Source organism: Danio rerio, chromosome 16 (assembly GCF_049306965.1).
Source record: "Danio rerio strain Tuebingen ecotype United States chromosome 16, GRCz12tu, whole genome shotgun sequence".
NCBI lineage: Eukaryota > Metazoa > Chordata > Actinopteri > Cypriniformes > Danionidae > Danio > Danio rerio.
Window position 1 is genome coordinate 41,777,620 of NC_133191.1, and position 25,642 is coordinate 41,803,261.

Below are 25,642 nucleotides of genomic sequence, written 5' to 3' on the forward strand. Positions count from 1 at the left end.
TGGAAGGGCATCCGCTCTGGAAGGGCATCCATGTGCTGGAACAGTTCCAACATAGACTCATTCTGAAAACGTAGCCCTACGTTTCTGGAGATTTCAAATTATGTAGCCAGTGCTCCGTATGGCTGCATCTTTAAAATTAATGCTATGGTATCACCAGTGTTAGCTAAGTGACAGCTCATTTTAATTTAGTTTTGGTTTTAGTCTTTAGATTAAAATTCCATTTTAGTTTAAGTAATATTTTAGTCTTCTAAATCATTTTAGTTTTAGTCAACTAAATTTCATAAAATTTTAGTTGACTAAATCTACTCTATAGATTTAGTTGGCAAAAATATATTTGTTTTAATTTAACTGTAATTTAATTAAATATTGTATACATTTATTTATATAAGACTCACGATTCGCGAAAACAAAAACTGAAGAGAAACGTAGCTCAGTGGACTTATTTGGCAGTGTCCAGAAATGTACATAAAGGTACATTTTTAGAATGAGCTTGGGTTGGATAAATCAGGGACTGAGCCCAAGGTAAATGAATGAATGGATGTTTTAAAATACATCCTATGCAATTTATGCATACAAATTCAATCTAAAACAATCTTAAAATTGTCACAATAACAGGATTTACCTGAAATAGAGGAACTAAAAATATACTGCTCATTTTTTTAAAATGTAAAGTGTTTGTTGGAAAAAAACTAAACAAAAAAAAACATTGATTTATTTATTACTGACCCCAAACATTAGCTATGTTTTTTTTAAGTACTTTGGCACATTTAAGATTGTTTTTTTTTTTAATGATGTGTCACTAGTTTGAAGCCTCACTTTTTTGTATAGTATATATTTTCTTAAACAAATCTTTCTTTTCAAGTTAATTGAATATTGATTAAGATTTTTTCTCAGCCTAAAAAGCCTTCACAGACATCACAGAGTGCTTTAGTGCTGCTAAACGTGCTCAGTTTAGCTGATGGCTTTTTTTCTTTTCTTTTTTTTAAATGAGAAAGCCAGCCAGAAGTGCATTGCTTACTGCATGCATGTTTATTTGCTGTCGTCAACAGCAGAAGTCACTGTGTGTTTTAGGTTGCGTGCACAGCATGTGCAGCTCCAGTGATTGAGCTGAGACTCTGCTGGTGCTTTACACACTCAGTTCGGTCTTCTTCTGCAAACAAACACACTTATATACTCAACACATATAGATTCTTTAGCTGTGGGGATTTCTGGACAAGCAGCTTCTCTAATCTGAGAAGTGAATTTTGATGAATTTCCAAAAAATAATTAACGTCAAGTAATATGAGGTTTCAGTAAGAAAAGGAAACAAATATCGAGTTCAGTCACACAGAACAAAAGATCTGTTGTCTGAATCTGTCAACATTAACTTTTTATTACTTTGTAAAGCTTCTAAATGTTTCAGATTCATTTGTTTTGAGCCAGACATTTAAATCAAACAACCATGTGACAAAATTGGTGCAAATGTAAAAATAAATATATTAATAAGGATCATCTATGAACCCCTGAGATCAAATATGTGTGCTTATTTTAATTTTTTTTTACTAATCTCTGATCAATTATGTAAATTTTTACACATTTTTAACTGACACAGCCAATGAAAAATTAAGATTTTTATAGAATACTCTATAATTGGCCTAATTAACCAAGATTCCATTAGACAAACAGAAATCATAACACATTTACACTCGTACAAATATTGTATATTGTATAACAGTTTTCTGTGTTTTATGATTTCCATTTATTTCCACTTTCAAATTACATTGTGGGACATTGAACTCTGCTCCAACAACTTTTAATGAAGTTTGACATTTATAATAGTCTGAAACGATACATATTCTGAGTTACTAAAAATTAAGAATAAATGTTACTTTGTTAAAGTGTAGTTTATTTCAACATGAAAAAAAAAAAAAAATTGGAGCAGAAATCAAAGTCCCATAATGCCTGATTCACACTAGCAGTGATTTTATTGTACGGCTGGGCGACATTGCAAAAAAATAAATAAATATATATATATTATGATATCATGCTTCATATCATTTCAAATTGATAAATATTGAATATGTTTTACAATACATGTAAGAATATTAGGATTTACCAACATTACTAAAGAAAATAGTTTAGTCAAAAACAAAAATATTTGAACAACAAAATATCTGATCTTTTTATAATAAAATAAGTGTTAAATAGACTCTCAAACTTGATAAATAAAATGTTAAGTGTTTTCAATGGTAAAGGTGGATCAGGATCTGTAAGATGTAAATAATAATGAGACAGTAAAATTCAAACTCTGTAAACAAAACAAATTCTGATAATCAAATCGGAGCTTTCAAGTGAAGGAACCAGCCATCATTTTTCAAATAAATACTGCAACATAAAAAATTGTGAAGTTGAAAGGCTACATTACCCCCTATGCTAAAAATCGTTCAGATGGGGAGCTAATGGCTGGAATGCACAAAAAAAAAAAAAAAAAAAAACGCCACACTGGCGACATCCTTACATTCTTTTTTTATTTACAATCTCCTCACTGCTGCTATACGGCACTCATTTTCGCATGTGCTGTTAATCTGACCTGAAGTGACAAGTGCAAGCATGTGATTTCCTTCACCATTTTCTATGGTGTCTCACCTAACTAGGCACCATCAAAGGTTTTCTCAGAGGATGACAAACGGACAAACCATTGCTGCAGCTCCAATGAAAGTTTATGGGGAAAAGTAAAAAGCACTGCAGTGTTTGGATGCGCTGTGTTTGTCTGAGGTAGTTAGTCTGTCATTATTACTGAAATGTGTATATTCCATACAAAGTGTGAAGCAGATTGATTAGTTCTACTTGATTATATCAGATAACTAGGTGTACCTGGAAAATGCGTGCCTGTCGCTCCCATGTGCGCATCCTGCAAGTCGCATGCCTTCATTGGAAGGACTAAAGCCTTTATATCGAAACCTCATACCAAAGTTTTTTTGTTTTGTTTTTTTAATAGACATTGACAATGGTGTTTGATCAATAAATACAAATACCGATTTTAAAGTCCAGCCCTACTTTGTGGCTGGGAGGCAATCTAATGCGAACACAGGGATGTATAAGTCTACAGCACGGAAAACACAACCGGTCTCTGCAGGAGCTGAGAGAGGATCACATGAGCTCTACTGGTGATCCTTTTGGCTGTAACTCAAGAAAGTTGCTCTTCATTTGCATAAAGTTGAAGGATTCTCAACTTTGTCACATCGCTTGACACGCCCACGTGGTCACAGACAGTCGCTGTCGATCGCATAGACAGAGGTCACAGGAAGTCGTTGAAGCTAACGGTTACTTTTCGCTTTGCCGCTGCAAATTGCTTGTGATGTTAATGAGGCTTAATGCAAATCAAAAGTGCAAATCGATGGAAAACATGTTCTTTTTAATAATTTAGTGAATCATTTAATACACCAAATCTTTTGAAAAGCTTGTAGTTGCTGGCAAATCCATAATGTACTAAATTCTATTCGTTTTTTTTTTTCAGCTTGGACACCAACCTAAAGACAACTATAAGGACAATCTCTTTTCATAAACTAAATCATAAAAACCATGAGGCTGAATACGTTAATGGCTTTTAAACACATAATGTTTGACATTTCCAGTCTTTCTCAGCACTTAACTTGTCGCTAAACGTTATGAAATTTGCTCTCATTACACTGATGTAATCTCACAATCCATACGGAGAATGTACTAAAAGACCCCCGCCTCCCCAAGCCCACCAATTACAATGCAATCAAGACATTGACGCACGACGTGGCCTTTCTAGGTAATCATGGAATGCTTGATTACTTCTGTGAGCGAAAGGACCTTTATTCCTCAGTCAATTTGTCTTTCACATTTTGTCTCAGTAACATGCAATATGCTTACAGACAATAATACTGTTTTACGAGAAATTGCACCCGTAGAAGTCTGCGAGGGCTTCAATTTACTGAATCAGACAAAAGTGCGGTAATTGGACTTGTATGTAAAAACCTCAACTCACAATGCCAAAGATCCTTGAAGCAGCTTACAAACACACCCACCGCTCATGGCTTCCATAGCCTGACAATCAGGCTCATGTTTTGTAGCCGTATGTGTGTGCAGTGTCCCGCTGTTTGTTCCACCTTCTCTCTGAATGAGGCACGACACCTGAGCTCATTTTGGGCATCTGTTTGGATAGTTCCAGCATGGACTTAGAGCACGGCCTGTGTCTGGCTGCTCATGACGGCTGTGTGGGACCTGCTGGTGTTTCGGTGGCCCTTCATTAGTCTCTCCACACAGACAGACCCTCCCCGCAAACCTCACTAATGAACACAGCAGCGGCTGAAGCCTCATCCAAACGTGGACTAACCACATGAACTGGGCTCTGCTAAGACACATGACACAAGATGTTTTTGTTTTTTTTTTTCCTGTGTGCTGTGAGAGTGAGACAACAGGGCAGTTAATCATTACTGAGAAATCATACGGTGAGGACCAGGACAAAGATGGAGATGACCAATGCCTGCAGGTAAGAAAAAAAAAAGAAAAAAAGAACATGGGACAATGACAGAAACACAAAAAGAAAATGAGAGAAGGAAGAAACTCCGAAAGAAAGCAGAGTAGGAAATTGTAAAAGGCAAACAAAAAAAAAAACTGTCTTGAGAAGGACTGAATGAATGAGTGAATGAATTAATTGACTGTATGACAGCAAAAAATGAAAAGAACAAGGAAAGAAGAAGAAGAAGAAGTGGATGTGCTTGTAAAAAGAAGAAGAATGGAAGAAAATTTTCAAGACAGAAGAGTGGAAAGAAACAAAGAGGCACAAATAAAAAGTGAGAAAAGGAGGATTCCAAAAATGAAATAATGATTGATGGAGAGGCAAAAGGATTGAATGAAAAAAGGAAGAAAGGAAGATAACAGGAATGGTAGGAAGAAAAGAATATTCATAACGTGCTTGCAAAAAATAAAATAAAATAAAAGCAGCAGTATGAAGGAAAAGAAAGAAGAGTTGGAAGAAACAAGTAGGTAAAAATCTAATTTAATTCATGCATTCATTTTCTTTTTGGCTTAGTCCCTTTATCAATCCGGGGTTGCCACAGCGGAATTAACCGCCAACTTATCCAGCACATGTTTTACACAGTGCATGCTTGGGAAACATCCACACACATTCACACTTATACACGATGGACAACTTAGCCTACTAGAAGGAAAGAAGGAAGGAAAGAAGAAAGGAAGACAACAAGAAAGGAAGAAAGAAAAAGAGAACAAGGAAGGAAAGAAGAAAGGAAGAGAACATGAGAAGAAGGAAGGAAAATGAATGAATGAATGAACGAATGAAGGAATGACTGAAGAAAGAGAACAATGAATGAAAAAGAAGGGATGACAGAGACGGAAGGAAGAGAACAAGGAAAAGGGGAGGGAAGGAAGGAAGTGTTTTTGTTTTGGTCCAACACAACTGCCCCTGTGGCTCAGTGGTACAGTCACCAGTCTCTACAGCAGAGACCCAGGTTCAAGACCTGTCAATGACAGAAAAACCAAGTCTGGACCCAGAGTCGCTCAATGTCAAAGATCTGTTGTCAGTTCTTCCTCAAGAACAACCTCCACTTGTTTACTTAATTTGGATCACCTGTGACTTGTCCCAGACTGTGTATTTAAGTTGTCACTTTTTCTCTGTTCCTCACTCTGTTTTTGACTCAGCCCAGGTGAAGTTGCCTTACGTTTGTTGACCTCCTGAGCTACGTCGAGTAAGATTGTTTTATTTTACCTGTTACCTGCTGTCTAATTGTCAACTTGTTTTCTCCTCTCGTTGAGTTTTCTTTATACATTTACTATACTGTTAAAATATTTTATATACCTCATTCTGGGAAGAACCTACGTTGTCTTCTGCTACCTCATTTTTGAGACGAATCTAAGCTGACTTTTTTAAATAAAACCTTGTTTTCTGGATTCCCACTTGGAGTGTTTCTGTTTGAGTTCAACACAACTACTCCTGTGGCTCAGTGGTACAGTCACCAGTCTCCACACCAGAGACCCGGGTTCAAAACCCTCCAGTGATGGAAAAGTTGAGTCTGAACCCAGAGATGCTCAGTCCCAAAGATCTGTTGTCGGTTCTTCCTCATGTGTTCTTGTTTACTTAATTTGGATCACCTGTGATTTGTCCCAGACTGTGTATTTAAGTTGTCACTTTTTCTCTGTTCCTCACTCTGTTTTTGACTTAGCCCCAGTGAACTTGCCTGTCGTTTGTTGATCTTTTAAGCTACGTCGAGTAAGATTGTTTTGTTTTACCTGTTACCTGCTGTCTAATTGTCTACTTGTTTTCTCCCCTCGTTGAGTTTTCCTTATATGTTTACTATACTGTTAAAATGTTTATATACTTCATTCTGGGAAGAACTCAAGTTGTCTGTTTTGCTACCACATTTTTGAGAAGAATCTAAGCTGACTTCTTTTAATAAATCTTTGTTTTCTGGATTCCCACTTGGGAGTGTTTTCTTCTGGGTCCAACACAACTGCCCCTGTGGCTCAGTGGTAAAGACACTAGTCTCCACAGCAGAGACCCAGGTTCAAGACCTGTCAGTGATAGTAAAGCTAATACTCGACCCAGAGATGCTCAGAGCCAAAGATCTTTTGTCGGCTCTTCCTCAAGTGTTCTTGTTTACTTAATTTGTAATCACCTGTGACTTGTCCCAGACTGTGTATTTAAGTTGTCACTTTTTCTCTGTTCCTCACTTTGTTTTTGAGTCAGCCCCAGTGAACTTGCCTTGCGTTTGTTGATCTTCTAAGCTACGTCGAGTAAGATTGTTTTATTTTACCTGTTACCTGCTGTCCAATTGTCTACTTGTTTTCTCCCTTCGCTGAGTTTTCTTTATATGTTTACTATAATGGTAAAATATTTTATATACCTCATTCTGGGAAGAACCCAAGTTGTTTGTTTTGCTACCTCATTTTTGAGAAGAATCTAAGCTGACTTCTTTTAATAAATCCTCGTTTTCTGGATTCCCACTTGGGAGTGTTTTCTTCTAAGTCCAACACAACTGCTCTGTGGCTCAGTGGTACAGTCACCAGTCTCCACACCAGAGACCCAGGTTCAAGACCCTATAGTGACAGAAAAACTGAGTCTGGACCCAGAGACACTCAATGCTATGTGGTCTTGTTTACTTAATTTTCTTTACTGTACTGTTAAAACATTTTATATACCTCATTCTGGGAAGAACCTAAGTTGTCTGTTTTGCTACCTCATTTTTGAAAATAATCTAGGTTGACTTATTCTAATAAATCCTTGTTTTCTGGATTCCCACTTGGAGCAATTTCGTTTAGGTCCAACACAACTTCCCCTGTGGCTCAGTGGTAAAGTCACCAGTCTCCAGGAAGGGTACAAGGAAAGAACAAAGAAAGGAAGGACAGACGGAAGAAAGAGAACAAGGTAGAAAAGAAGGACAGATGGAAGGAAGGAAGGCAGCAAGCAATGTTGGACAGACGACAGTAAGTGAACTAGGAATGTAACAAAGAAAGGGAGGAGGATGGACAAACAGCAGAAAGAGCATGAGGAAAAAGAAAAGGGAGGATGAAGGGAAGAAAGAATAATAGGCAGCTGGAGGGAACTAAGGAAGGAGAAATAGAAGGAAGAGGAAGAGAACAAAAAAAGCAAGCAAGAGGTGAACGAGGAAAAGAAAGAGGAAAAGGAAAGATAGATGGCAAAAAGAAGGAAACAATGATGGGTACAGGGCAGGAATGAGAAGGACAGATGGGAGAAAGTAGGAGTACGAGGAAGTAAGGTAACAAAGATGGAAAAAAAGTAGGAAAAATAATAAGTGATGGTGAAAACCCAAGAGCAAGGGGGAAAGAAAACAGAGAAGAAATACAGAAGAAACAAACAGCAGATGAAGTGAGAAAAACAGCAGAGAACACTGATGCTTAGCAGTAAGAAAGTGAAGACAGACAGCAAGAGGAAAGAAAATGACACCGTGAGCAAGAGACAGAGAAATGCATATGCTGCTGGAGGGGAGTTAAAAGGTTTGGCAGGGGAGAAGGTGGGGGAAGATTAGCTCGACTGACAACTCCATTAGAGACTTAACCCTGGCTTTGATCATCGCCTGAGCCTCTCTTCAGCCAGCCTGATGCAGGAGCTGCAAAGCTGACAGGCTCCTGAACGCAGGTCTGCCAGAGATCAAAGCTCTGTCTCTTACAACTCAAGCGGCTTCGCTTTCGCTGTTGTCCTGTGAGAACCAACGCTCACACGCAGAGAAAGAGAGATCTCTGAATGGGCCGTTTACTCAGGTCGTACTGTGTCAAACTATTTGTTTTTCCATGCTTTGATTGTGAGAGCTTTCCTTACAAGCCAGACATGATTTTTTTTCCCAAGGTGTTCTTTTACATTCGTCACACTTCATTCTTCTGCACAGCTCTGATAAAAAAACATAAACCCACTAAACAAAAACACAGCCGGTAAAAGGCACATGGTGTTAGACTGCCATTTCAGCTGCTCACTTTGCAACCAACACATCCTTGTGAAACATATTGTGTTCATGCAAATGAATTCATGTGAACTGAATATGTCGCTTAAATTCGCACTATGACACTGCCCGTCACGCATGCCATTATCTGTATTACACAACAACTCCACAGGAAGGCACAGTGTGTGCAACAGATTTCCTTTTTAAAGCAGCTACTTTGGATAGGTTAGGCTTTCAAAAATAAAAATTACAGTAAAAAGAAAAAAAAACGGTGCATTTTAGCATTTTCTTTTGAAAACAGCTGTTTTACTCAAAATATTTGTGGGATACATAATAAATTTCATGTCAGGATATTGTGCTGAACAGAAATGCATCAATGTTGAGGAATAATTTTAACCCTTGTGCACTGTTCAAATTTACTATCCTTTTGTTATCTTCGGGATGAAAACATCCACTGAATTAAACTGCTTTAAAAATACATCAGATTTTTTATTATTATTTTTTTAAATGTTGGCATTAATCTGTTAATCAACCTCAGTCCTGATCAAACTACTAATTTACTTAGAGAAATACAGGATTTTAACTCTTTTATTGCCAAATTCATAAATGATGTCACTGATTTGGTGAAAAAAAAACACACAGAATGATGTATTTCAATCTAAAAAGTTACAACATTGGTTTGATGCATTGCTAGATTTTCATTTTTTCTCCCTAATTTACTGTTGGTGGCCTAATTTACTGTTTTTTACCCCATTGATTTCCATTATAACCATTTGATGTTGCATAAATACACAGTCTTTGTATTAGCTCCATGTAGTTCTGAGAGCTGAGAAGCATATTTTGACTTTCTCAGACACATTAAGTGCGCAAAGGTCACTCTCACAGACACACACATTTTAATTTGCTGTTATACTTCTTAGAAAATCCAGAAATTAAGCTTTTTTTTTGCACAGACATCTAAAGTGTTATCCATGCCAACAGAAGATCAACAGTAAAATTGACAAACTTTACCTTTTCCCAAAAAAGAAAACCACCAACAATCAAAAATGCATGATTATATGGAAGTTTATAATGGAAGTCAATGGAGCAAAAAACAGCCACCAACTGTAAATTAGGGAGAAAACCAATCAAATCGATTTACGTTTATCTATCTTTGCTTGCTTGCTACCAATGTCTATCTATATATAACTCAGCTTGCTACCTATATTTTATAATACAGTGTTTGTAATTTTGGAAATTCATCTTTAGTTTCAATCTTTTAATATTAGCTTTGCTAGCTACATTTTCATGGTTATATTTAGTTATAGTGGAAATCGTTTTTTGTGTGTAATCTGTTGAACTTAGCTTGCTACTTAAATTTTCACGTTTAGATACTGTAGCATCTTTTGTGCTCTTTTTTAGCTTAGCTAACCATCTATACATTTGCAAAATATAGTTTAGTTAAAGTCAAAAATCGTCTCTATCTATCTATCTATCTATCTATCTATCTATCTATCTATCTATCTATCTATCTATCTATCTATCTATCTATCTATCTATCTATCTATCTATCTATCTATCCATCCATCTATCTATCTACCTACCTACCTACCTACCTACCTACCTGTCTGTCTGTCTGTCTGTCTGTCTGTCTGTCTGTCCATCTTAGCTTAGCCTGCTGCCAATATTGTCAAATGTACTGTTTTTTTTTTCTCTCTCTCTTTCTATATTGCATAAGGTAGCTGGCTGTGTTTTCAAATCGTCATGTTTAGCTATTTAGCTATTAAGATTTCCTATTAAGATCATGTGCATGTGTATGTGCGTGTGTTTTCTTCTATGTTAGCCTAGCTTGCTAGCTATATTTTCCCATGATTGTGTTTAGTTATTATGGGAATATATGTCTTTTGTGCTCAATCTATGCTAACTTATGACTAGTTAGTTACATTTCCACATTATAATGTTTAGTTACTATGATGCACAATTTAAGTCATATCTGTCAATGTTTGCTTTGCTTTCTAGCTACAGTTTCATCTAATTACGTTATTTATAGTTGAAACATCTCTGCTATCTTAGCTTGCTTGCAAAATGTTAACATTATTATGATTAGTGGAACATGTAACACATCTGAGATCGCATTAGCATGAGAAAATCCCTTTGCTTGCTAGCTAGTCACAGTTCTTGATGAAAATTAAGAACTTTTTTTACAATGTTTAATTTCCTCTTCTTTGCTTCTTATGTTTAGTATCATACCCATGACTGGAATGCAACAATAGAAGGTCAACCCAGACTTTCTGACTACAGAGAGACCTAAAAATAAGCCAGCCAATATGTATTTGGTTATGCTGTTCTAATATTAAACACATTCTAGAAAATCATCATAAGTCAGTTAAGGTCCTATTTACGTGTTTTAAAATCCATCATTTCCTAAGACATTAAGGCTTGATATTTTACTCTGCCCAAAAGAGAAGTGTTCTCCATATTTCATTTGCATATTTCTTTTATGGGATTCAATATTTTCAGCTGCAGTTGTTTTTTTGGGTTTTTTTTGTTTTTTGTTTTTTGTTTTAAATGAGCTGGTGAAATACTCTAACATAAGATCTAACAAGATCTTCTGTACCCATGACATAGAATCATAACTACTGAAGACAATGTTTAATACTAGACGTGAATTACTTGTTACTAAACACATCAGAACTCCGATGAGGCAGAACTGTACTAAATTAGCCATATGGCTTATTAATCCTATGAAGATTTATGAAGAGGGAATAAATGTATAATGCCGTGCTTTAGTAAATGAGGAGGGACCAAAATCTTTGTCTCTGTCTAATGATTTATAACACTTTTTTTCAACAATGCTTGGTGATAAATAGAGAGAACTCCTGCCTGTGAGCGTGAAAAAAAAAAATTGGTCTTTACCTACTGGCTGGTATCCCTGCCTTGTAGGCCCACCAAATGGATTTCTGCTTCCAAAAGAGCCCGCATCGATGGATCCGTAAGACATTTTGGGTCCTCCAATAATTTCTCCAGCAGCCAAAAGAGACTAATCTGCATAGGCACACAACAAGCAAGAATTTATTTAGTTACAGTCAATAGTTACATAAATCATGAGAAAATCTGTAAAGCAAACAATGTTAATCAGCACATTTTAAAAGAAAATATCAAAACATAATAATAAAAAAATATATAAAATAATATAATATAAAACAAAAACAACAACAATAACAATAATGCTAGTTATATTCTTTATTAATATTACTAATCTTTTAAATATTGGGCCAGCCATAGCTTGAAAAATACATTAGACCAGATAGAAAGCGCTGAAATGTAAAACTGATAATAATAATAATAATAATAATAATAAAAATAATAATAATAATAATAATAATAATAAAATACATGAACAAAACACATGTTAACAAATTTATCAAGATTTGGCTAAAAAGTATGAAATTCCACAAGTGTAAAATCAATTAGGGGACAAAAAAAAAAAAAAAAAAAAACACAACACAAGCCCTCTGCATTTGCATACATGCCTACTTTAGGTCATTCATCCGGACCTGACAAGCAGCCACATCATTAAAAGAAAATGAAACATATGCACCTCCGAGATCATAAAAAAGCTCTTAAATCGTTAATAAGGCTGCGTTTGATACAAAAGTGATCAACTCCCTTTAGTTATTTTAGGCTTACATTTCATTTACTATGTATGTGGGACTTTTTGTTTCAAAAATGCGATGCCCAAATTGTTTACTGTGCATTACTGGACAACCACAGCAGGATGCATGTTTCAAACTCTCCTCATAATGCAAAATGCAAGATTTGAAGAATACACATTTAGTCATCTTCACTCCGAAGTGGCATAAGGTATGTTTAGTTACATCATGGGCCTGTTTCAGGAAGGAGGTGTTTAAACTTGAACTCTTGATTTACTGAGAGATTTAAAAAAATCAGAGTTTTTGGTTTCAAAACAGCTAATCTGAGTTGGGTCCATCAACTTTGAGTAGACAAACTCAGAGTTAAGCGCGTACACCGTGACTATGAAAAGGCATTATCAATGGAGCGCAGTTATTATGAGTGACCATGGCAACATCTGAAAAAAAAAAAGAGATCGGCATTTCTGTTTCCAGCTGCACTTGATCTGCTCATGCAAAATCATAACAAATATGACAATATATTTAAAAAAGCAACAACACTGCATCAGTGAAATAGAGACCGTTAGGGAGGAACAACAGCTGCTCAAGTTAATGCGTAATTTTACATTTAAAGTATTTAAATATTTAAGTATAACAAAATAAGTAATGTTATGTGTGACGTTTATAAAAAAATGTACACACAATCCTACATTTATAAAAAAATGTACACACAATCCTACATTTAAACACATTGATCCTATTATTGATCAAGTGTTAGAGGTTGACATGACATTTAGACTGTAAGCAGAACTAAAAATAGTGTTTAGAACAAGTAATATATCCATTAATCTAGTTACAGTACATCTTGAAGGTCAGTGAATTTTAAGCTAATTATTTATTAAAAAAGGACAAGACATTCTTGTACGTGACTTTGTTCTTTGTGTGACTGAAATGTAGGCAATAGCCATGTTTCCATCCAAAAATATTAATTAAATGTATGTGCAGTGTTTCCATCCAATGAGTTAAAAAAGAGAACAAAATTGTCACTTCCTGATTAACTGGTGCCAAATTTTAACAGTAAAAACAGAATTTACAGCGATAGAAGAAGCTGCTTCAATCTTTTCTTTATTTAATAAATGGCTTGTGCCTCAGAAGACAATGCTGACACATAAAAAACACGTGGGGGCATTTGAAGCCATGAGACACTGAGAACAGACACTCTTGACACCCTGGAGGTAATTAATAATATACATTAATACTGAAATGGTTCAGATGTTTTAGAATGACCAAAACAACATTTAAGATATTTTACAATGTGCACAGCCTGCTGGTTTGGCTATTCACACACATTTTTATCATCATCTCTTAAAAACAAAACTTTTTTAATGCACATACAGGAATTTGTTTAGTAAAAGTGTTTCCATTGCAGTTTATTTGCATCTTTTCTCTTTTCTAATCGAATAAAAGTTTCTCCGACTCACTTATGCGCATGTTTTTTATGCGCATGTTGAAAAGTTTTGTGCATCATGAAGTTTCCATCAATCGTTTTTATGCGCATCTCCAAAATAAGCATATAAATAGGTGAATGGAAACGTAAGGCTAATGCGAGAAATACTGCTTTGACTTTAAAAAAGGGGAGGAGACCGACAGAAACTCAGAGTTTAGAGAATAAAATCTGCTCCTGACCAGGTTAGGTTCACAGAGTAAGTTACCAGAGTAACTGAGTTTAAGTTACCTATCTTTTAGAAACAGGCTGGACTTACCCTGCTTTCTCCAGTTTGACAAACCTACCATTTTGAAAAGGAAAACCTAGAGTTTCTCTCATTTCAGGGTTAAAATACTTACCTAACCTCCTTTCTGAATAGGACCCTTATGTTTATTTGTTGTGTTTATTGTGTAATTCGATGCATATTTTTCAACAAACACATGCAGACATCTGAATCGTGTCAAACCACTCAGCTCAACTCTCATCTGTTCATGCAGAGGTTATTACTTCCTGGCAGTGTTTTTTTTTTTTTTTTTTACTTTAGCTTAAAAATAAAAGGCAATACATCTCTATCACTCTCTTTTGTCAAGTTGAATTATAATTCAGCCTTTAACCACAACAGATCTGGTGAGAAAATAGGTTAATGTTACTCTGATTGGATGTATATTTGCCCGTGATCATGCTCTGTGTGTGTCTGTAAGAACGGCAAGTCAGAGCTAAGCTCATTAATATTCATGACACAACCAATATATGGTCAATCATGGACCTTCTGACCCTAGGGGTTTTTATAGAGTAATACATGAGTTTATTAAACTATTTCTGGAGATTTTTTGAATTTACCGAAGCCATACCTACTATGTAGATATCAGAGAACAATTTAATTTATTAAACCAATGCAGTATATGGCATCTTTAAAAATTAAAAGCAAAATTAAAACTTTAATTATTTGTATTAACAGTATTATCAATTTAAGTAATATTCCTAAAAAAAATAAATAAATAAATAATTAAAAAAAAAAAATAAATAAATAAATATATATATATATATATATATATATATATATATATATATATATATATATATATATATATATATATATATATATATATATATATATATATATATATATAAATTAATAAAATTAAATAAATTAATTAATTAATAAATACAGTACAAGCATATTTTTTGACAAGTTATATAGCAAACAAATTGATTAATATAACCTTACAGCTCTATTAGAACAAAGTTACTCCTGACCCACTAACTCACAGAGCCTGGTGCGCAATTAACAAGGGCGCATATGCCACTTCATCAGTGCACTGGGACTCTTCATGTCACTTACATTCATTAGCAAAGTGCTGAAGGTGTGAACTGATATGGGCATCTGTGGCACGATTTCACCCCACATCGACATGTACTGCATGTGTGTGAGTGCGAGCATGAATTAAACCCCATGTGACACAGTTACACTACTCATGCCATGAATCAGTCCTTGCGAACGACTCAGTCATCTGCATTCACTGTTCACATCCATAATAACTTTCTGAGGGGTGTGAAACATTGTTAAAAAGGTTAAGAAATTCATTGTGAAAGCATCTGTTGACCCCTCAACTTCAGCACAGCTTGAACACTGAGAGCCAACCTGCTTAATGGATTCACCTGTAGGAGCATCATGTCACATATACAGCATCAAATGTCATCATCTGCATCAGGCATTACGAGTACAAAAGTGACACTTCAGATTATGCAACCCCTGCATTTATATGGAGAGGAGGAATTAAAGGGATACAGTTGAATCACATACAGTTGAAGTCAGAATTAATAGCCCCCCTTTGAATATTTTTTTCTTTTTTAAATATTTTCTAAATGATGTTTAATAGAGCAAGGAAACTTTCACAGTATGTCTGATATTTTTTCTCTTCTGGAGAAAGTCTTATTTGTTTTATTTCTGCAAGAATAAAAGTAGTTTTTAATTTTTCAAACACCATTTTAGGGACAAAATTATTAGCCCCTTTAAGCTATTTTTTTTTTCCGATAGTCTACAGATCTAACCTGCCTAGTTAACCTAATTAACCTAGTTAAGCCTTAAAATGTCACTTTAAGCTGTATAGAAGTGTCTTTAAAAATCTAGTAAAAAATGTTTACTGTCAACTTGGCAAAGATAAAATAAATCAGTTATTAGAGATGAGTTATTAAAACTATTATGATTATAAATGTGTTTAAAAAAATCTGCTCTCCTTTAAACAAAAATTGGGGGAAAAATAAAAGGAGTGGAGAGCGGGCTAATAATTCTGACTTCAACTGTAAATCAAAATAATATCGACATTATTTAATTAACCATATTATATAGAGGGATCAATTAAAAGACACAATGCTGGATGGCTGGTTAAGGATATTTAAGTAAATTAATAAGAAAGTCAAATTAAGTAATTTAATAATATATTAAAATTCGCTCTGGCAGGCACATGGATTGGCCACAGTCGGATGCAAATTTTACACAACAACTGTCAAAAGACGATGACGAAGAAGATGGAGAAGACAATGACTATGAAAAATACAACTTTGAAAAAGATGACAACTACAAAGAATACTACAAGAAGAAGACTACAAGAAAGAAGAAGACGACAACTAAGAAGAAAAAAATACAATGACTACTAAAAAGACGACAACTACGAAGAAGACTATGAAGAAGAAGACTACAAAAAAGAAGACTATGAAGAAGACTACGGAGAAGACTGCAGAGAAGATGAGTAGGAAGAAGACTATAAAGAAGATGACAATTAAGAAGACTACGAAGAAGAATCTGAAGACTATGAAGAAGACTGCAAAGAAAAAGAAGATTTTGAAGAAGACTCTGAAGACTATGAAGAAGACTATAAATACTACGAAAAAGACTACAAAGAAGAAGACTAAAAAGAAGACTAAGAAGAAGAGTACAAAGAAGAAAAACACTAGAAAGAAGATTACAAAGAAGACTATGAAGAAGAAAACTACCAAGGAGAATACAAAGTAGAAGACATTGACTACAAAAAATAGAACGACTACGAAGACTACAGCTACTGTATGAACAAGACAATGAAGAAGTGAACAAGACAATGAAGAAGAAGACTACAAAGAAGACTACGAAAAAGAAAACTATAAAGAAGAAAACTATGAAGAAGACTACAAAGAAGACTATGAAAAAGACTATAAATGAGAAAACTTTGAAGAAAAAGACCATGAAGAAGACTACAAAGAAGAAGACGATGACCACGAAAAATACAACGACTACTAAAACGACGATAACTACAAAGAAGACTATAAAGAAGACTACAAAGAAAACTACAAAAAAAGAAGACTATGAAGAAGACAACAAAGAAGACTACGAGGAAGAAAAAGACTACAAAGAAGACTACAAAGAAGACTACGAGGAAGAAAAAGACTACAAAGAAGACTACAAAGAAAACTACAAAGAAAACTACGAGGAAGAAAAAGACTACAAAGAAGACTACAAAAAAGAAAATGAAGAAGAACACTTCGAAGAAGAAAGACTACAAGGAAGACTACAAAGAAGACTACAAGGAAGACTACAAAGAAGACTATGAAAGAAGACTGCGAATAAGTCAATAAAGAAAAGGAAAACTATGAAGAAGACTACAAAGAAAAAGAAGACTATGAAGACGACTACGAAGACTGCGAAAAAGACAATAAAGTCTATAAAAAAAGACTATGAAGACTACAAAGAAGAAGACTACAAAGAAAAAAATACTAGAAAGAAGAAGACCATGAAGACTTTGAAGTATAAAGTATAAAAAAGTATAAAGTATCATAATGTATCAAATAAATATGGTTTGTACATTATATTCTAAATTCTCCAAATATAAAAAATGGTGAAAGTTGGCCAAAGTTAACAACAAACATAATTTGTACTACAATTAAAACAACTAGTACCAAAAAAAAAAAACATTATATGTCTTTACTGTATTTGTCAGGATGATGTTTATTATCACCGTTATCATCATCCTCATCATCATCACAATGATTATTATTATTAATATTAATACCAGCAGTAGTATTAGTAGTAATAGTAGTAGTGGTAGTATTAGTAGTATTAAGCATTTTTGTAGTTACTGTTTTATATTCCAAAAACTTTTTTTGTTTGCTAAAACTCCCAATTATTCGTAGTAGTATCAACATTATTCATTTATATATTTATTTATTTTTTACTTTATTCTTTGTTTTATAGTGTTGTGCCATAATGGAACACACAATGTTTGACATGATTTTTTTTTACATTTTATTAGACTAAATGGATTTACTTTTATTACATAAAAAGAGAAGACAAGACATTCAGCAAAAAGGAATGGTTTGGATTCAGTAGAAGAAAATTAGTTACATGGTTCGCAGCAACATAAGGGAAAATTATATATATATATATATATATATATATATATATATATATATATATATATATATATATATATATATATATATATATATATATATATATTTATATATATATATATATATATATATATATATATATATATATTTATATATATATATATATATATATATATATATATAAATATATATATATATATATTTTTTTTTTTTATTAATAATTAGTTTATTATTAGAGATTTCTATAAATTCATGCAAGATGAACTCTAGCAGTGTGAGCACCTGTGGAGAAAGTGACAGCAAGTCTCTGCAGAAGAAGATCGTGTTGTTTCTAAAGCAGATTCTGAAGGTGGGCGACACGGCCAAGCCTGCGGGGGGAATGAGAGGGAAGATGAAATTTGCCGGGCCACGTGGCCAAATAATCCGATTAATTTCCATAGAGCGGGAAGATTAATTACTTTTGGCAGCAATAAAACATTTCTGTGCTTCTTGATTTTGAGCCCAGACAATGTTTTGCTGCATCTAACTCATGCTTGCTCAGATCCTGAGAGATATTTACTTTGACTATTTTGGTTTTGACTATATTTGACTACATTTTTTTCAATTAAATAAATATTATTCTGTGCTAGTTTGCACAGTTCAACAAATTCAAGGCTTGCAATTTTTCATTTTGTTCCATGTAGTCATACAATATTTCTATTTCAGGAAGACTACGTTCTAACTGGCTTTATTGGATCACAAAACCAGAATTTAGCTTAGACTTTTTGACTATTAATAGTTCACTCCAAAACTAAAAGTATGGCATAATTTACTCCATTTACTCACCTTTCTATGTTCAATATCACACTTGTTTGTAGAGCAAGGGGTTTAAATTAGAGGTCTGCGTGGGACTGTTTGTATAATCCCGCTCTTGCAAGGGTTTATTCCGCATTCGATCTCTCCAGCTGTATATTCAGTATTTGTTCACCCAATGCCCACCTAGAATAATTTTCGACCCAACCTGATTGTTCCCGCTAAATACAGATCTAGTTTCCAAAATCTCTCATTTAAATTGGGTACTACCAAAAGAGAGAAATAACAGATAAAACTGTAGGTTGTGCAAGAATTGTAGGCTAAATGTCAGTTTTGTTTGCTCCTTTGAGATGAGAAATGATTGCTGCCTTAAACTTGAGGTTCCAGTCTTGTGACTGCTAATGGGTAAAACTTTTTTGTTGTTTTTTTTTCCAGTTGTGTATATTCATTCATTCATTTTCTTGTCGGCTTAGTCCCTTTATTAATCTGGGGTCGCCACAGCGGAATGAACCGCCAACTTATCCAGCAAGTTTTTACGCAGCAGATGCCCTTCCAGCCGCAACCTATTCCTGGGAAACATCCACACACACATTCACACACACACTCATACACTACGAACAATTTAGCCTACCCAATTTACCTGTACCGCATGTCTTTAGACTGTGGGGGAAACCGGAGCACCCGGAGGTAACCCACGTGAACGCAGGGAGAACATGCAAACTCCACACAAAAACGGCAACTGAGCCCAGACTCGAACCAGCGACCCAGCAACCTTCTTGCTGTGAGGTGACAGCACTACCTACTGCACCATTGCTTCGCCCATTTGTGTATATGACGCATGAAAAAGACTCCTATACATCAGACTTGCCTGATGAGGGTTCCCTAACAGTAAACTGACCGTTTTCTAATGCAAGCTGAACATCCTTTAAAGGACAAAACATCTTCAGTTTGCTCTGCCATGTTGGTAAAGCCCGCTCTGAGGGTTGTTATGCAGATGATGCACACACAGACTGTGTGAGGAAAAAAGCATGTGCAGAAAGCACTGGTCATCTGTTCATCATATGTAACATTTGTTAGCACTGGCTGTACCGGTCCGCAATATGAATGAAAAAAATCACAGATATGCTGTTCCGAGATAAGGTCGGGACTTATTGTTAAACTGTCCTCTCCTGTTCAAATTACACTACAGTTGCCGATAGTTACCATGTTTTATCTGGAAATTTATTCAGAATGCAGATCTCTAATTTAAAGTACAAATTAAATCAAAACTAACTATTTGATTTTGTTAGCTCACATAGCTAGTTTTGTGGTGAACATTTTTTATAATCTAATTGTATTCTAAAATTAAAATATTTTGTTTTCAGTTAAATTCTTAGATTACATCTATCTAAGATATTGGGTGTAACATACTTAACCACGCTCCCCCAACTTTTCAGTTTTGACAGCGCTATGACAACAAACAGAACTGGTAAGAAGGATATGTCTGTTAGGTTGTAATAACTGTCCTAAAATCCTTTTTCCGAATAAAATGCCAACATTACTTCCAGTTCATGCAGACTTTAAGACTTTCTCAGGTGGATCCACATCTTTATTGATGACACAAAATGAAGTTTAAAAAAAATGTTAAACAGTCATTGATGTTAATAGTATTTTTTAAATTCCTACAGTTGCATTCAGTGGTTACCAAGTTTCAAAATTATTCAAAATATTTTTATTTTGTGATCAACTTAAAAAGAAACTCATAAAGGTTTTTGATCCACTTTAGAGCGAGTAAATGGTGAGTAATATAGTATATTTGTGTGAACTTCTAGAAACAGTTTCTAGTTTTGTTGAACCCGTCCAGCCCCAGGTTTGATGTCACTGATACTTCCATCAAGACTAAATGGCTTGACAGAGCTGTGACTGACAGGTCACTCATATATCAAACACAGCAACTGATTAACTCAGGTTGATCAGTCTGTCACTCACAATTAAGCATCTGTCTGTTCCTCTCTGAATCATGTGACAGGAGGACACAGCCGACAAACAGTAGAAAAATGACCACAATGTTTGAGTATATGCTAGACACATGTGGCAAGCAGTTTTGGTGATCTATGGTTTATATAGTGCTCAACATATACAAGTACACCCCTCACAAATCTCTCATTTAAATTAATATTTTCTACAGGATGCTTTACAATATTCCATTTGTGCATATACAGTTGAGGTCAGAATTATTAGTAAATTATTAACTCATTTATTAATAATTTTGACCTTAAAAAAAAAAAAAAAAAAAATATATATATATATATATATATATATATATATATATATATATATATATATATATATATATATATATATATATATATAATTTTTTTTATTATTATTAAAAACTGTTTTTATTACAGTCAAAATAAACAAAGACTTTCTCCTGAAGAAAAAAAAATATATTATCAGTACTGCAGTGAAAATGTCTTGCTCTGTTAAACATAATTTGGAAATCTGATTTTAAAAAGAAAAAAAGGGGCTTTTAATAATTCTGACTTCAACTGTACATCAGTTTAGTCAGTACTGAAGCCAAATCTGGAGCTAGTATAACAAAGTATTTTATAATAACGGTCCAAATAGTAGTACACCAAAATTTTACAATGTTTTAGTATATGTGATAGTGTGCGTTGTGTTATTATGCTTTGTTTTTATTTTTAAGTTAGATTTTTTAACGTTTTGTCAATATCTTACAGATAAAAAAATAGTCATTCTTGGGTAATTCTGGCTAAACAAAACTAAACAAAACTAAACTAAGCTAAACTAAATTAAACTAAATTAAACTACTAAATGTAATATTTAAAATCTTAACTTTTTTATTCATTTTCAGATTTTTAACTGGATTTAAATTTGATTCGAAATAATGTAATTGCAGAATTAATTTCACAAACTTGGTGGTTCAATCCACTGTGGCAACCCCTGATTAAAAAAGGGACTAAGCCGAAATGAATTAATAATTTTACAAACAACATAAAAGCCTGTACAATATGAAATAGATCTAGTTGGCTAATATAATAACTTTTAATTATGTTTTATGTTAATGTTAAATGGCATGCCAGCGCAGAAGAGCCCAATAAAAGCATAATTTGAAAAGGCTTGAGTGATGTGCGAGCTACCCTTGATAATTGTATTAATTGTTTTATGAACAAGAGATAAATTGGAAGTCAATTATAGCTCAAATGTTGCACTTATGTAACATGGATAATTAAGAACCTTTGCCACAAAAATGAGCTAGTGAAATGTGTTTGTACTCATTGCAAAGACAGAAACCCAGAGAGATGGCAAGAGCAAAAAAGCAAGGGAGAAAGATGAACTAAAAGTGACTCTTTTTTTTTTTCAGAAATCTTAATGGTTGTTAAATAAATGTAGGCAAATGAACAGACAGCCTAATAAATCAGCTAAATTAAAAGTTATTTCTTGAAAATTGCACACCCATATACTAGTTACAGTTTGACGTGTATCACACTCACACTCACACTCACACACACACACACACACACACACACAATGGCTTAAAGCAAAGCAGACATATAATATATATATATATATATATATATATTAGGGATGTAACGGTATTGTAAATACCGTCATACCGCAATATTAATTTTTTTCGATATTACCGAAGTCGCATGACTCGGTAAAACTATAGGTCTTCTGAGAAAATTTGCTCAGGCGAATGAAGCGAACGGGAGGTAGCGAAAACTACAATCCCCATCATCCCTTGCGGTCTGTTGTCGCTACAGATCCAGTAATGCGGAAATGGAGTGTGCTGCTAGAAGCGGGGATCAAAAAGAGCTGTAAAACTCTAAGGCCCCTTTTACAAGAGTGCATTTTAGTTTTAAAACGGCGTTGTAGAATGAAAACGATCCGCGTCCACACTCGCGTTTTACCCAGCGTTTCTGAACAGCTCTCCGTCCACACCAAAACGCTGAAAACGCACATCACGTGACCACACACACACTCTCGGGCAAGCGCTCCAGCATTTCTACCCAGATGAGAGCTCTGCTTGTCGGACTGCTCATCAAGCATCTCCCGCTGGATCTGATCTCGCTATATTTGCTAAACGTGATATTTCATTCATCTTGTTGTCTTTATCTAACGACATAGGCCAATTCCCTGACTTTGGTCATTGGAATCTATTAAGTTACTTGTTCACGGGTAACATGATTTGGTTAAGCGCAAAGATAAGTTAATGATTAATCCAGGTACATTGACTGATCGCTTGCCTTTATTTCCTACAATGTATAAACTTATTGTATGTTATACTTTTATAATTATCGATTATTAAAACTGATATTCAGCCAAAGAGAGGGTGTGTTTCGTATTTTCACTGAAATTGAAAGGAGGCAGTTGTTATCGGCTCCGTTTTGTTATAAATATGCACACAGTGAAGATTACGCTCATATATGCAGCACGACGCCTCAACATTTCTGCTGTCTGTTAAGTTGCTAATATTAAAAAGAAAATAGGCAGTTCCTTATATCATGTTTACATTTTATTGATGAGAAAGTGAAACAACGTAGCCAGGGTGATGTAAATGAATTTATAAAGTACACTGTTCCCTTTGAAGATTTACCCGTGTCCTCGGTATGTTTTCCATATCAAACTGTGAAGGGGGAGACTGCAGCCTTGATCAAACTTGCGAAGTCTTAACTTACAAGAAGAGGATGCAAGACTGAACTGTGTGTGGGCTACTTAATATTGAGGAAAAGCCCCAATCAGATAGGCGAACGTTTGCAGCCCCGCCTCCGTTTTCAGATGTCTCCGTCTTTCCCCATCCACACTGAGACGGAGCAGCAGCGTTTTAGAATGAAAACGGCCTCTCCAGCGTTTCCAAAAAGCTCCGTTTTCGGCGCTCAAGAAATAAGTCATATAAGTCATATCTCTCTTGTCCCAGAAACCTCAGTACCAAATGAGAGTTTTTTTTTTCTGTTGCAGGGGACATTGTAAATGCCCAGAGATACCAGCTTTTACCAGATTATATTTATATGATAATTTTCCTTTAAACCCATCTCTATCTAAGTGAGTGAGTGATTAAATGTTGAATGTGATGAGTTTTCAACAATACTAAATTAAAAACTTAAATTTTTTTTTACATGGTTTAATATTTTTTTGTTATTAAAATTGAAGTTCCTGTTTCAAAGCTTACAGATAGATGGCTAATTTGTATGTCATTGACACTTTTGGCACTTTTTTGGAGTATTTTCATAAGTTTTGTTTTTTCCTGTAAATGATTCAATAAATACCGTACCGTGACATTGATACCGAGGTATTACCGTACCGTGAAATTCTGATACCGTTACATCCCTAATATATATATATATATATATATATATATATATATATATATATATATATATATATATATATATATATATATATATATATATATATATAAAAATCAACAGCAAAAAATATATATAAATAAAAGTACTCTTAAATAAACATTATACATACCACAAAAAAGCATAATAGTGAAATAGCAAAAAAATACATTAAAGGATAATATTAAATAATGTAATAATTATAATAATTTTAAATAACAATATTTAAATAATAATAATTAAAATAATTTAATTTAATCATTTTAATTAAAAAATATATTTATTAGTGTACGATAACTACTTTATAACAATTGGATAATTATAATCATTATTATTATTATTATTATTAACCAATTGCTGTAAAATTGCATTAATATATAATAGCATTTATAATAGCAATAATAACAATTGCATTGTTATTATTATTATTATTATTATTATTATTATTATTATTATTATTAACAACAACAAAATGAGGGTACATGTTGTCCCTGCGTTTGCGTGGGTTTCCTCCGGGTGCTTCGGTTTACCCCACAAGTCCAAAAATGTGTGGTATAGGTGAACACGGGGAGAACATGCAAACTCCACACAGAAATTAAAACTGACCCAGCGGGGGCTCGAACCAGCGACCATCTTGCTGTGACTATTAAACAATCATCATCCAATCACTTATTTTTAATGCACTCAGTGCAGATCTTTGGATAAAATTAGGAGGCTATAAATAGTTATAACAATTTTCAAAACTCTTACTAATGTAAGCTCTCCAGGTTTTATAGACATATTACATATCACGTTTTGATAATTTGATAATCGCTAAAAAAAAACACAAATGTTACTGAAACAAACGGAAAAAGCATCAGAAAACAAACCAATAGCTCACACTGCGAATACACACATTAAAAGGTCAGAAACAGAAAGCAAAAAAGGAAGGAGGGAGCAAAATGTGTGTCATAACACAGCTGCGATTGAGGTGCCTTCTGTCTCTTTCCGTGTGTTTGTGTGTGTGTGTGTGTGTGTGTGTGGGAGAGCAAGTTTGTCAATGCGTGTTATCAGAGGGCTGGTGGATGTGGGCCGGCAATAAATACAGCCATCAGAGGCAGTGCAGGATTGTGGGCCGACAGGGGGGCCGACAGAATGCTTCATCACTTCCTCTCATTCTGAATTTGTCCCTTCACTCCGCTCGCCGTCTCCCATTATCACCACTGAGAGGCTTAGCACAGCACGAGAGCACAGTCACAAAGCGGAACAACTCAGGACACGCACACACATACACATACACAGCAACAGTCTGCTCACCTGAGGGCTTTATGTGAGTGCGTGTGTGTGCGCCATATTATTCACAGAGTCCGTAAACATCAGCAGTGTACAGTCTCAAAGCCTGTAATCCATATTTTTTACGGAGTGATTTACAGGCATTAAGGATGTCAGACCAGTCACTCTCAATCTTGGCTACTTTCACACACAGCCTGGACTTGGGATTGACCGCATTTTCTAGCAGCTTAGACTGCTGTGTTTTTCAGTAGCTGAAGAAAAAAAAAAAACAGCTGTTCTAAATATAGCTTTGGTGTTTTAGTATGCTGTGCTATTTTCTTTACTAAA

At 34.4% G+C, this 25,642-nt stretch overlaps 1 protein-coding gene across 16 annotated transcripts in view; it reads right to left on the bottom strand.

Annotated features, from left to right (window-relative positions):
• tsnare1 (T-SNARE Domain Containing 1) overlaps positions 1 to 25,642 on the bottom strand; it is a 488,539-nt gene that overhangs the window by 379,888 nt on the left and 83,009 nt on the right. For 15 of the 16 annotated variants that reach the window (XR_012392423.1, XM_073926471.1, XM_073926464.1 and 12 more), the window contains one exon: positions 11,316 to 11,444. Coding sequence is in view for 15 of the 16 variants with exons in the window: in XM_073926471.1 (XP_073782572.1) it covers positions 11,316 to 11,400 (85 nt within the window). In the remaining variant the exon portion in view is untranslated. Of the gene's footprint in view, positions 1 to 11,315; positions 11,514 to 25,642 lie in introns of all 16 variants that reach the window. The other variant, XM_073926463.1, reaches the window with a different exon arrangement.